Source organism: Mustela erminea, chromosome 17, assembly GCF_009829155.1.
Source record: "Mustela erminea isolate mMusErm1 chromosome 17, mMusErm1.Pri, whole genome shotgun sequence".
Classification (NCBI taxonomy): Eukaryota; Metazoa; Chordata; class Mammalia; order Carnivora; family Mustelidae; genus Mustela; species Mustela erminea.
The window spans coordinates 19212266-19225115 of NC_045630.1; the positions used below are offsets into that span (position 1 = coordinate 19212266).

At 37.2% G+C, this 12850-nt stretch overlaps 1 protein-coding gene across 13 annotated transcripts in view; it reads left to right on the plus strand.

The window, feature by feature from the left end:
* Nucleotides 1–12850, plus strand: part of SMG7 (SMG7 nonsense mediated mRNA decay factor) — a 92842-nt gene that overhangs the window by 60505 nt on the left and 19487 nt on the right. For all 13 annotated transcript variants that reach the window (XM_032318353.1, XM_032318363.1, XM_032318365.1 and 10 more), the window contains 4 exons: nt 5969–6140; nt 7311–7382; nt 8476–8626; nt 9005–9140. In XM_032318353.1, the coding sequence (XP_032174244.1) occupies nt 5969–6140; nt 7311–7382; nt 8476–8626; nt 9005–9140 (531 nt within the window). The remainder of the gene's footprint in view (nt 1–5968; nt 6141–7310; nt 7383–8475; nt 8627–9004; nt 9141–12850) is intronic.

Below are 12850 nucleotides of genomic sequence, written 5' to 3' on the forward strand. Positions count from 1 at the left end.
AAATAGATATTATAACTTAAATCATTAAATTTGAAAATAACACAGTGTCTTAAAATAGAGTAATGATTAAATTATGGCGTATCTGTAAAATGGGAATTTATGAAACTATTATAAGTGATATTTATGATTTTTTTAATGATGGAAAAATTACGGCATTATTGAGTGGAAAATCATACAAAATTATGTATACAGTTTGATTCATATGTAAATCGAGGCGTCTCAGCTCAGAGTATTAACAAAAATGTTGTCTCTTTCTCCTTCTCTCCATCACTACTTTCAGCTGTGCTTTGTTGAGTTCCAGATTTCTGTCATAACTTCTTAGAAAGATTCTGTAATGTTCTGGTTGACTTTACGTTTTGGAAACATAGTCTGTTTTTTAAACTCCAGTCTCGTTTCTGATTCAGATCTATTTTCCTTTCCTTCCCTATGCAGTAGAAACTGGAATTGTGAATGAGCACAGCTGAAGTAGAGACTCTAAGCAGCTGGCCCTGGTGGAGGGAGAAGGAGCATTCCATGTTGCAATATGTTTTTACAATAGCCATTGTACAGATTGGTTTGTCATCTTGAAACATGATTCTTGACCTTTTTTAAGGTACTATATATGTAACACATTTCCAAAGCTTTAATTGCACATTGATGAAACATCTGCAAGGAAGAAAAGCAAGAATCATCGTTTTTATTGAGGGAGCATGATATTTGTAAAAAAAAAAAAAAAAGAAAAAAAAGAAAAATTTGGGCAGGTGAATAATAAAATCATGCTCAAATTATCTGATAACGAATATACATGAGTGATCTAATTTTGAAATTTATTTTTTCAATTTTTATAGTCATTGATTTTCTCTACTTGCTTTCCTTAGGCAGTGGTTGAGGAACTACAATAATTGTAGAATGAACGTCAATAAACTTTTTCAGATATTAGCATTAATAGAACTTTTTACTTCCATTTTTATGTTGTCTTGGTTTGGTCATTGAAACAGTTAATGGTGTTGCTAACAGTAATGTTTTATACATTTTTCTTGATTACATGCAGTGCAGATTAAGCCACCAGACTGAAGGAATAGACCAAGTCCAGGTCATTGTACAACCTTACAGGACAAGATGAGTTTTGAATTTAGTCTTTAAGTATAGTTACAAACCATTGGAAAGGAGGCCAGGGAGTAACATGATAAAGTTTGCATTTTTAGAAGATTATCCTGGCTGTTGTATGGAGGATAAATGAAAAGAAATTGATGGATTTTTTGAAGAATAGCCAGTAGACTTGCTGATGGATCAGATTGGATATATGGAATCAGGGTAGGGGAAGAATTATCAGGTGACTTGAGGTATCAGATTGAGCAGCTAGATTACTGCTTGTACCATTTACTGAGATGGGGAGTACTATAGAGAAAGCAGCTATGCTTGTGTTAAATGAGATAGCCTATTGTGCAGGTGTCAAATAGGAAATTAGATAAACTTGGAGCTCAGTAAAAAGGTCAGGGTTGGAGTAAATTTTATGATTACAGTAAAAAACCCTGACTTAGCCTGACATTAGTATTTGGTATTTAAAAATCACAGGACTAACAAAGAGTGATTTGAAGGGGCACATGGCACCCAGATGTCTCTAGAAGGATTGTCCACAATAGCCACAATATGGAAAGAGCCCAGATGTCCATTGACAGATGAATGGGTAAAGAAGATGTGTGTGCGCGCACGTGTGTGTGTATGTGTATAAATAAAATGGAATATTTCAGCCATCAAAAGAATGAAATCTTGACATTTGCAACGATGTAGATAGAACTAGAGGGTATTATGCTAAGTGAAATAAGTCAGAGACAGATACCATATAATTTCACTTATGTGGAGTTTAAGAAACAAAGCAGATGAACATAAGGGAAGGGAAGGAAAAATAAAATAAGATGAAAATTGAGAAGAAGGCAAACCGTAATAGACGCTGAACTCTAGGAAACAAACAGGGTTGCTAGGAAACAAACAGGGTTGCTGGTGGGGTGAGGGATCGGGGGTGGGGTAATTGGGTGATGAGCATTAAGGAGGACATGTGATGTAATGAGCGCTGGGTATTACGTGCAGACTGATGAGTCACTAAATTCTACCTCCAAGACAGACTAAATAAATAAATTTTTAAAACCACAGGACTAGGTGAGAACAGGTTAGCACAAGTGGAGCCACCATTGCAGTAGTAGAAAATCAGACACAGGCGACTTAGAAGCCAAGAGAAAAGCATTTCAGTAAGGAGTGAGAGTGATCAACTCTGTTGAGTGCTGCTGAGAAGTCAAGTAATGGGATTAAAAAGTGACCAATTAGATTGGACTACATGGAAGTCACTGGTGACATTAACAAATACTGTATTTCTTCATTTCTAAACTATTTTTCATATTTTAGCATCTCTAAAACAGGGATAAGTTCAAAGAAGATTGTCAGTCACTGTTTAATGGGCAGTATTTTTTTTTTCTCAGTGTGATAAGTAATAGTTTATTTTATAATTTGTGGTATCTTGGATTTGATGCATTGTGACTTTGGTAAAGTGGTGGGGATAGAAATCTAACTGAAGGGAATTGAGAAGAGATTGATACCTGTCATCCTCAGCTACAATTTCTGTGAAGATGGTCATTTTGTAAGCCACTGAAAGCATGGTACTTCAAGCCAGAAGGAAATTCTCAAAGTAAAGATGTAACATTCCGCTGTAGGTTTTTTGAAAACATCAAAGAACTGAACAGATAGTTGTTACTCTAAGAAAGTGGGAGCCAAAAGGAAAGTATCACTAAGTTTCTGTAGTAATTTGAAAGGTGATGTTCTGTACCTTCATCATTAGTTCTCCATTCTTAACATAGGGCGAAGAGCTAAGGAGCAGTGGAATAGTTCAATACAGAGTTTTCACAGAATAATTGCCAAATATAGATCTGTTTCTCTTCTTCATTGCCACCGTACTTCTACATCTAAACCCACTAGAGATCTCTCACCCAGAACCTCTGAGTCCGCAGGAACTTTTCTGGTATCTTCCTCTGCAGCCCCTGGGTTCAGACAAAGATTTTATTAGAGGAGGCATTCCACATGATGTTCCAGCCATGTTTGATTTACCTTTCGTGAACGTCCTTTTTTCTTCTTGGTAGATGTTCCACCTTGCCTAATTTTCTAGTCTGTTCTTTCAGTACTTACCGAACTCCATTCTCCACCACCTGTCATGTTTCTTCGTGTCCTCTTCTGCAGTCATCTGGTTTTGTTGCGTTTTTTCACCCCATTTTTTTGTTCCATTCTATACTTCTTGCCTTTAATGTTTCCTGATTCTAACCATTCTGGGCTTTAACTCGTTTACCTAATTTTATGCCAGCAAATTTATTGCCTATAACAAGTGTATAGGTATAAGTAAAGCTGAAGGAGATAATTTCTTTGCTTAGTAAGAAAGGGTACACAGAACTTGTATTCGGTTCTGAAAGTGGTTTTTAACTTAGGAAAAATGTGGGACATTTCAAATCCTGAGTGGGGTCCTCAGGATGTCTTACTTTATATTTTGAGTTCTGCACGTGTTAGAAAGAGTGATGATAGAATAAAGGTATTTCTAATTCTGTAACTTTAGTCAAATCACTTGGTTATTTCTGTTGCTTTCATATCCTCATCTGAAAAAGTGGAGCTTTATAACTACATATACTGTATTGTTAGTAGTTTATCACAAGGATAAGTGAGACAAATGTATCAAATAACCTAGGGAATAATGTTGACTATAAATGTAGATTATTCTCTTGGCTTATGCTCACGGTCATGTTTGATATCCCTTGCTATTCACTGCCCCTTCCCTTCCCCACTCCCACTTTATTTACCTGTCTTGGTCATTTAGTCGTGAGCTCTTTAAGAAGGTAGGTTTTCTTGCTCATCTCTGTCGCTTACCGTGGTGTCTAATACAGTACCAGATGTGTGAATGAATCTATTTGTAAATAAATATTTGAATAAATGGGAGTAGAATGCAACGAGTTCTCTGGGGGCCAAGAATGAAACCCTTGGGGAGCAAGGTAGGGGGAGAAAAGTCTTTGGATAAAGGGGACTGAAAAGGAATGGTTGGTAAGACAAAACAACAGCTACAAAGCAACACAACAGCTAGCAAAACTCAGTGATGAGTCATAAGGTCGACTGTTCTAAATGCAACAAAGAGATCCAATAAGATGATGACTGAAAGTGTCCATTGTATTTGCTTATTAGATAACTGGTTGTCGTATGGACAGCAGTTTCAGTGGAGAGGTGGTGGGGTGGCAAGAGGGTTTGTGTGGAAGGCAGATCATAATGCAATAAGGAGCGACTAGGAATTCAGAAAGCAGATAGCACATATGTGGATTCCTCTGAAGGAGTTTGGTAAGAAAAAGAGACATTAGAAGGTTGCTGGAGAAGGAATGGAAGGTCAAGGAGGAGAGTGTTTTGGTTTGGGTTTTTTTTATTATTGTTTTCTATAGGTGACACTTGATATTCGTAGGTTACAGCAAATAAGCATGGGAAGTTGGAAGTAGACATAAGAGAGAGGGGATGATAGGCAGGAGGCAGACAAGAATGAAATAGGTATGCTTAGGCAGAGGAGTTAGTTCTGACCAGGAGGAGGTTCCTTTAATAGTGAGACTAATGGAAAAAGGAAAAAAATGGGTGGTTTATATAATGTCAAAAGTCCCTTCCAGATCTGTAATACCATCAGATCTGTTATATATGCAAAGATATGAAAAAAAAAAAAAAGATATGAACTGACCTAGGGGTTAAGAATGTAAATCTCAAGGGGGAACCTGGGTGGCTTAGTCGGTTAAGCGGTGGACTCTTGATCTTAGCCCAGGTCTTAATATCAGCAACACGAGTTTAAGCCCGTGTTGGGCTCCATGCTGGGTGTGGAACTTACTTAAAAAATCAGTCGGTCTTCTATCTCAGGGAACTCCTAAAGTCTGACAAATATGTTGGCTTGTATTTAAGTCCTATTTGTAACCACCCAATCATTAATGTTATTTTGTATGTGTTTCTTTCTTTCTTTCTTTTTTTTTTTTTTTATTATGATTATTTGAGGGAGAGATAGAGGGAAAGTGGGTAAGCATAAGCGGGAGGAGTAGGGAGAGGGAGAGAGTCTCTCTAGCAGACTTTTCACTGAACGAGGAACCTGAGGCGGGTTGATCTCATGACCCTGAGATCAAGACCTCAGCTGAAACCAAGAGTTGGTCTCTTAACCAACTGCACCACCCAGGAGCCCTGGTTTTTATGTTTCTAAGAGGAATAGTAGATAGATAATTTCTTGGACTAGCTTGCTAAATGTGAATGAATATGCTATTTAGGTAAAGTCTTTTTTAATAATGTTTCTGTTCCTTTTGTTTATTTTTTTTAAAGATTTATTTATACATTATTTTGGGGTGGGGGACAGTGTGTGTGAGAGAGAGAATCCCAGGGAGACTCCCCTGTTAGGGCAGGGCCTGCCAGTGGGCCCATCTCAGGAGCAATGAAATCACTACCTGAGTAAAAACCAAGAGCCAGATACCAGTTAAGACTGACTGAGCCACCAAGGTGTTCTGCTTTTCCTTCTATTTATTTATTTGTTTATATTATTTTAAAGATCTTATTTATTTATTTATTTGAGAGAAAGAGGGAGGGACAGAGGGAGAGAAGCAGACTCCCTGCTGTGTATGGAGCCTAACTCTTGGGCTTGATCCCAAAACCCTGAGATCATGACTGGAGCCAAAATCAAGTCAGATGCTTATCCGACTGAGCCACCCAGGCATCCCCACTCTGTTCCTTTTAGAGGCACATCCTAGATGGCTCTAATATTTGAGAATTTAAAAGATAAGATTTATAATAAATGTTAAGTGTTATCGTATCCTATTTTCTTCAGTCTTTGCTCAGGTCTCAGTAGTATATGATATTAGGTACACATGTTAAAGTATATAAACTTTACTGTTAGAACACTTCTGACTTACCGATTCTGGCTTATCACTAAGTCTTATTCATGTTTTCCTTGTAGTTATTACAAGAACTATGTACAGTGTTTAATGTAGATTTACCATGCCGTGTGAAGTCTTCCCAATTGGGAATTATCAGCAATAAACAGACGCATACCAGCGCCATAGTGAAGCCACAGTCTAGCTCCTGTTCCTATATCTGCCAGCACTGCCTCGTCCACCTTGGAGACATTGGTGAGCCTTTGGTGTGAAGGAATTGCTAATACATTCATCCTTTTCTTTGGCATAGTCACAGAAGGAAACTCCTTTCCTTCAAACTAAGGATTGCACACAATTTAGATGGTCATTATGGAAACTAAAATGTAAATTAACTTAAATTTTCTTAATATTTCGGAATTGGCAATGGATCTTGAAGGTGTCAACTTCCATATTAAGATTTAAGTTTCCTTCGGACTCATTGCAGATGTAAGCAAATGAATAAAAAGTGTAATCAAAGCTAAATTTTTCAAAGTGGTGCCATGTCTTCTAAATTCAAAGTATCCTCTTGGAATTGTAGGGTTTGTAAGTTACTTCTTCTGAAGCTAGCTTGTCTTTCCTTCCTATCAGTTTATTAAAACCTCTTTTTAAAGTGTTTCCTTTTTACAGTTAAATTTTATTAATATTTTATATATTTTATCTGCGAGTGTTCTGTAACTTATCCTTAAGGTTAACCTAAAAAGGTTGTAAAACAAATTAACTATGGGATTATGTTTCAACTGTCCTCAAATAATAAGGAATGGAGAACATTACTGCTTTAAGTTCAAAGATTTTTAGATTTCTTGATATCATAAATCACTGACCTCCATGCACGGTCATATCAGAGTAAGCACCAAGTTCTGCGCGGAGAATCAGTGAGTAGTGTATTTAGGTTGTTTTTGCTTTCAGTGTATTCTGTGCACACACATGCTTAATATTGCAGTAGGTATGAGGCATTTTCCAAAATCACTGTATAAGATATTGAAGAAATACATAATTTTCAGATCATATTGTATAGTGTTTTTTATTTTGTTTTGTTTTTAAGTGCCATATAACTCACCCCTTCTTGTGGGCCGGCTCCAGGTCACCAGCATAGTCCATAATGGGAGCTGGTGATGCATGACACTGGAGGACCTGAAAATGGGGGCTAGGTAAGCTTTAAAATTGGTTACATGATGAATGTCCCAAATAGGGAAGACCAGATGGACACTTTACGCATAATCCTATAGTTAATTTGTTTTAACATATCTTCGGTCTTTAATGATCTTAAATTAATTTTTATTATCTTTAGAATTGAAAACTATAGTTGCTTTGGAAATATTACCCTACTGGTTTTCTATTCATTTGTTTGCTTGTTTTTAAACTAAGCGTTCATTTTTCTCCTTTCAGCTCGATACAGAAACCAGACCAGCCAGGCAGAGTCCTACTACAGGCATGCAGCTCAGCTTGTCCCCTCTAATGGTGAGTGGGCCTCCTACTCAACTTGTGGATGACTGTGAAACTTTATAACAATACGGAAAATAGCTCAAGGCTCATCTCGTGTCGTCATCTTTTATGAAAGCAAAAGATTCCAAGTTTTGGTATTGTGTTTTGGGGATTTGGTATTGATTGATCTGGAGTTTTGGTCATATTTTTTCTTTTAATTGTATATTCTGTATAACCAGAAATGAATATCTTAATAAGATTATTGTTCTCAGTAAACCAGTATAAATAGAATATCTCCCAGTGTGATCTAAAATTATTTCAACAAGTTAACTTTGGCTTCCTTAATTACTTATAATTATTCCTTAATACCACCATTTCCTCACTAGAAAAATTACATTTTATTACCTAAAAGACAGGGCTTTTGTCTTTTGATAACCTTGGGATCGGAATTAGCAGTGGTTCTTGTTTGGTGATCCATGTCATTCTTGTTAAGCCATGTTGAAATTTTTGATTCTCAGAGAAGCCCCTTTGAAGCAGGGGGTGGCAGTGTGCACCAGGTTTCCTACTTGTCTGTGGCTGCTTTCCTGCTACAGTGGCCATAGAGACTCTTAAGCCCATAAAGCCAAGAAGATTTGCTGTCTAGCCCTTTCTAAAGTGTTGTTTAAACGTAATAGTACGGGACGCCTGGGTGGCTCAGCTGGTTAAGCGGCTGCCTTCGGCTCAGGTCATGATCCCAGCGTCCCGGGATCGAGTCCCGCATCGGGCTCATTGCTCAGCCGGGAGCTTGCTTCTCCCTCTGCCTCTGCTTACCACCCTGTCTGCTTGTGCTCACTCTCGCTCCTCTCTCTCTCTGACAAATAAATAAATAAATAATCTTTTAAAAAAATAAAATAAAATAAACGTAATAGTACTCTCTCCCTTTATTGTGTACTTCTTAACCTAAACGTGGTATGTGCTGTTGTGGGAGTGTGCTGTTTTAAATTATGCCCATTTGTAATGAGGTAGTCATGAGATTTACTTTATAAAAAACTCTGCATTATTAACTTAAAGGTTTAAAAACTGATCATCTGTATTCTGATAGCAAGACTGTGCATCTTGGTTACTATAGAATCTTCACTTTTTCCTCTAGGTCAGCCTTATAATCAGTTGGCTATCTTAGCTTCTTCCAAAGGAGACCATCTGACCACAATTTTCTACTACTGCAGAAGCATCGCTGTGAAGTTCCCTTTCCCAGCTGCCTCCACTAATCTACAAAAAGCACTTTCTAAAGCACTGGAAAGGTAGGGTTGACTTTTCCAACAGGAGTTGGTGTAATCTGGTGGCCTTCACCTGTCAAATTTGGGCATGCAAGAACTGATAGTTACCTGTGTTGCTCTTCTGTTTGCCTAATTTTTAAAAACACATATATTTTAATAGTTTTGCATGTAGTCGTTGCTGAGTTTCAAGCAGTCTGCATCTTATTTGTTCCTAGTAGAGGAATACAGGCTTCCCGATACCGAGGACCCCTCTGAGTGTGTTGCAGATGAAAAGTTAGATGCAGATTCCACTCCTTATGTATCAGGCGCTCAAATAATGTGTTTCTGCAGACTGAAACCTCTGTGAGGAGCTGTTAGCCATTTTGCCGCTTAAGACTCATGGAAATTTTTCTTTCATTTCAGCCGGGATGAGGTGAAAACCAAATGGGGTGTTTCTGACTTCATCAAGGCCTTTATTAAATTCCACGGTCATGTGTACCTGAGTAAGAGCTTGGAAAAGTTGAGCCCTCTTCGAGAGAAATTGGAAGAACAGTTTAAGGTTAGATTTTAAAAATACAGAGTGTTTTGTCTTGTCTAACAGGAAACATAAAATTTAGGGGAAGCTGACTTCCAGTTTTTATGTCATTACTTAACTATGAATTGTTGGTAAAAATTAAATTTGAAGCATATGGAATTCTTGCATACAACATCCCCTCACGTTAAACAAAGATACCATCTATAGAGAAGCATAGCGGCAGTGTTTGCAGTAAATAGCTGTGGTTGGGCAGAGAGTACTAAAGTGAGGAAAAAACAACTTCCTCCTTCCTTCCTTCCTTCTCAAATCAGGCACCTTTCTTTCTCGGTTTTGAAAGTACCCTTTTGATGGTTTTATATTCTAGGTAGGGTTCTGGTACCTACTTTATAATACTTCATTCTGCAAACCTAGTTCTTTTTTCTCACAGTGCTTTGATCCATTGGGATTTGTGGTAGTTTTAAGGAAAGGAATGAGAATTTCACTCAACAGGACTATATTTTACCAATTTATGTAAGGAGATAAAATTAAATAACCTTTGTTCTTATGAAAATGATCTTCTATTAGTATATTAAATTAGCAGTTTATATGTAGTATAGTATATGAAATATGGGAGGAGTCAAGATTAAACATTAACTTTGTTTTCAAATTATTTATTCAACAAATACTTGATTGCCTGTCAGTCACTGTTTTAGTCATGAGGATCAACAGCAAACAAGACAGTCTAAAGAACATTTTCTATTTCTTGGTTACTTCTGGGTATCTAAACACTTGGGGAATTATCTATAACTGCCTTACAGTTTCATAAGTATTAAAAAAGTAATATATTCCAGAAATTGTAGTTTAGATACTTAAGAGACTTAATTAGCCAAATATAGTCAATGCAAAGTAGTTTTTACAGATAATCATTTTGTAGTTGACACTAATTATGTATAAGAGATTGTACTAAATAACTATAATAGAAATAGTTTGTTTTAAAATAAGCTTCTAGAGTCCCCTGCTGTTTTCCGCTCCTTTTGGTGGCCTATTTAAACTTTTAACCCATGATTTATAGAGTCAGGTGCATGAAAGGAACAGCTAATTTTTATGCCCTAAGCTATTCTGTCTGGACAGAACAAACATGTCTGAGAAGTTTCATTTTAAGTGTTCAGATAGATGAAGGATTATTTTAAAATAACTTATCTTTGTCTGTTTTTGAGGTCAGAACTGAAATTAAATCTTAAATCTTAAAAAAGGGATCTGTAGGGGGTTGCCGGTGATTCTCTCTTTTGAGAGCTTTTAAGTCAGGTTGACAGCCATCTTTCATGGATGGTTTAGGTACAGTTCTATAAAATAGCAGAGGATTGGACCAGATGACCTCTTGAGATTGTTCCTGGCTCTGTGTCTATGAAAGGTAATTCCCTAAGTGGAGAGAGAGGGGGAAATGAAATCTTCTCTATGTAAGTTATTCTGGTCTAGAATCTAGTCATTTGCATCGGATGCAACCTCAGACACTGATATTCTCTTGAAGTTTAAATGTATAAAGATTTTGTTTATTTATTTATTTGAGAGAGAGCATGTACACACAAGCTGGGGGAAGGGGCAGGGATGAATGGCTCTGTCCTGAGCAACTGAGGGTAGAGCCTAGTTTGGGGCTCAGTCATAGGACCCCGAGATCATGATCTGAGCCAAAACTAAGAGTCCGACATTTTAACTGACTGAGCCACTAAGGCACCCCTCAAGTACATATTTCTTACATATTTCTTCCTTTCTTTCTTTCTTTCTTTCTTTCTTTTTTTAAGATTTTTATTTGTTTATTTGACGAGATCACAAGCACGCAGGGAGGAAGGTGGGGCGGGGGGGAAGCAGGCTTCCTGCTGAGCAGAGAGCCTGATGCGGGGCTCGATCCTAGGATCCTGGGATCATAACCTGAGTTGAAGGCAGAGGCTTTAACCCACTGAGCCCCCGCCAGGCACCCCTCTGGTATACATTTCTGTATATAAAGTTGTGGGGGGATATGTGGGCAATTGTAAATATACTTTGAAGAATCGTTCCAACGCTTTGAAGTTAAACATAGTATAAGGCAGATCTATTTTAAACTTTACTCATTTCTGAAACATCAGAAGAACATTGTTGGAGTGAAATTTTAGTGTAGTTGAGTAAATACGCAAAAGTGTTTCTAAAGCATATGTAGATCATTAGTATCATCTACATGTAAACTTCAGTGTGTCTGTGTAACTAGCAATCTTTAGCTCCTAAGTTGAGGTTTATTGAAAGGCTTAAGGCCTGGGATTTAGGAAATGAGACACGAGGCTTTTTATATATGTTCACTATGTACTGTTTTTTCCGAACTGCTCTTGAAGACATCTTTGACTAACACTGTGTCAGCTCCGATCTGATTTTGTTCCTGATGAGGCGCTTTACTGACTACAGTGTAATCTAAATTTTATGAAGTTACAACGAAACAGTTTCACATTTCCTTAGAAAGGTGTGGGTTGTGCCTTCACTAAATACTTATGGAGTACCTCCTGTGTACCATACACTTCTCTGGGCTCTTGGGGACAGAAGGGAGACCAAGACAAAGTCTGTGCTTTCTTGAAATTTTACATTATCATTTACATTACTTAGGATGCACTCATATCATTAATGTTTCTGTACATACACTAGAAAATCCCTTAAAGGGCTGTGTTTGTCTTCTGTTGGGTATTGCCATCTAAAATAAAATGCCAGTGGATTAATAGATACATTTTTCCACAAGGAAAAATGTTTTTTGAAAAATAGAAGCTATAATTCTCATTTTATTCCAGTACGCTATATTTGTGTAAATGGTCAATTTAAAAGGTTGTGTGTAGAGATTAAAGGAGAACTTCTGTGGGAGAAGTCTGAAGAAGAGATAGAATTTCAGAATGTTTTGAAGAAAGGAAAGAAAAATGCTTGATGCCTTTGGAAAAGGAAGAAGCATTCTAGATGTATGTACTGGAATGGCAGATGGCAAGGAGGCAGAGAAAGGAGTTTAAGTGGAATTGAATTGTACTTTTCTGCCATGATAATGTAAAAGACCTCGCTAATAGAATCATTAAACTTACTCTGGATATTTCAGGTTCTTTCTGTAAATAGGAAAAAAAATCTTTGGAGCTGGATAAAGGCAGCTATAAATTTCTCAGATGGTAGGCTCTCTTGTCATTGCTGGTAGAACTGTAAAGAAGGTTATCACCAGAAACCAAGTGACAGTGAATCCCCACTTGTATCCATTTCCTAAGAGGGAAGGAGGTTGACTCTTCCCCTAGGTTAAGCATACGGTGAAGCGAGGATATCATCTCTAGTAGCTATCAGCTTTTAGGAACTTGTGTTGGAAATAAACTAAAAGTACTGCAGGTGCTAAGGTAAAAGGGTGACTAAGTTGAGGCTGCCGGCTGAGAGCGTGGTCAGTGATTTCTTTCTCATAATAACCTGGTTAGCAGGTTGCTGTGAACAACACACAGTTATTAAGTAAAAGGAATTTGATGATGAAGATCATAGATGTGCTTTTCTAAGATGTAGAAGTTACCTATAATACATTATTTATTGTCTTAGTAGATCATTACCCTGTGTTCCAAAGTAGGTTCTTGTTATCTACCCCATTTATAAGTAAGTTTCTTTAAATTTGTCAAGCCTCTGAAAGAGTAAATTTTATGACAAATTTTGGAAGTCATTCTTTACATATGACCAACAGTTCAAAACATTTTTCAGTCTTTTAGTTTGAAATTTCCTTTTTACTG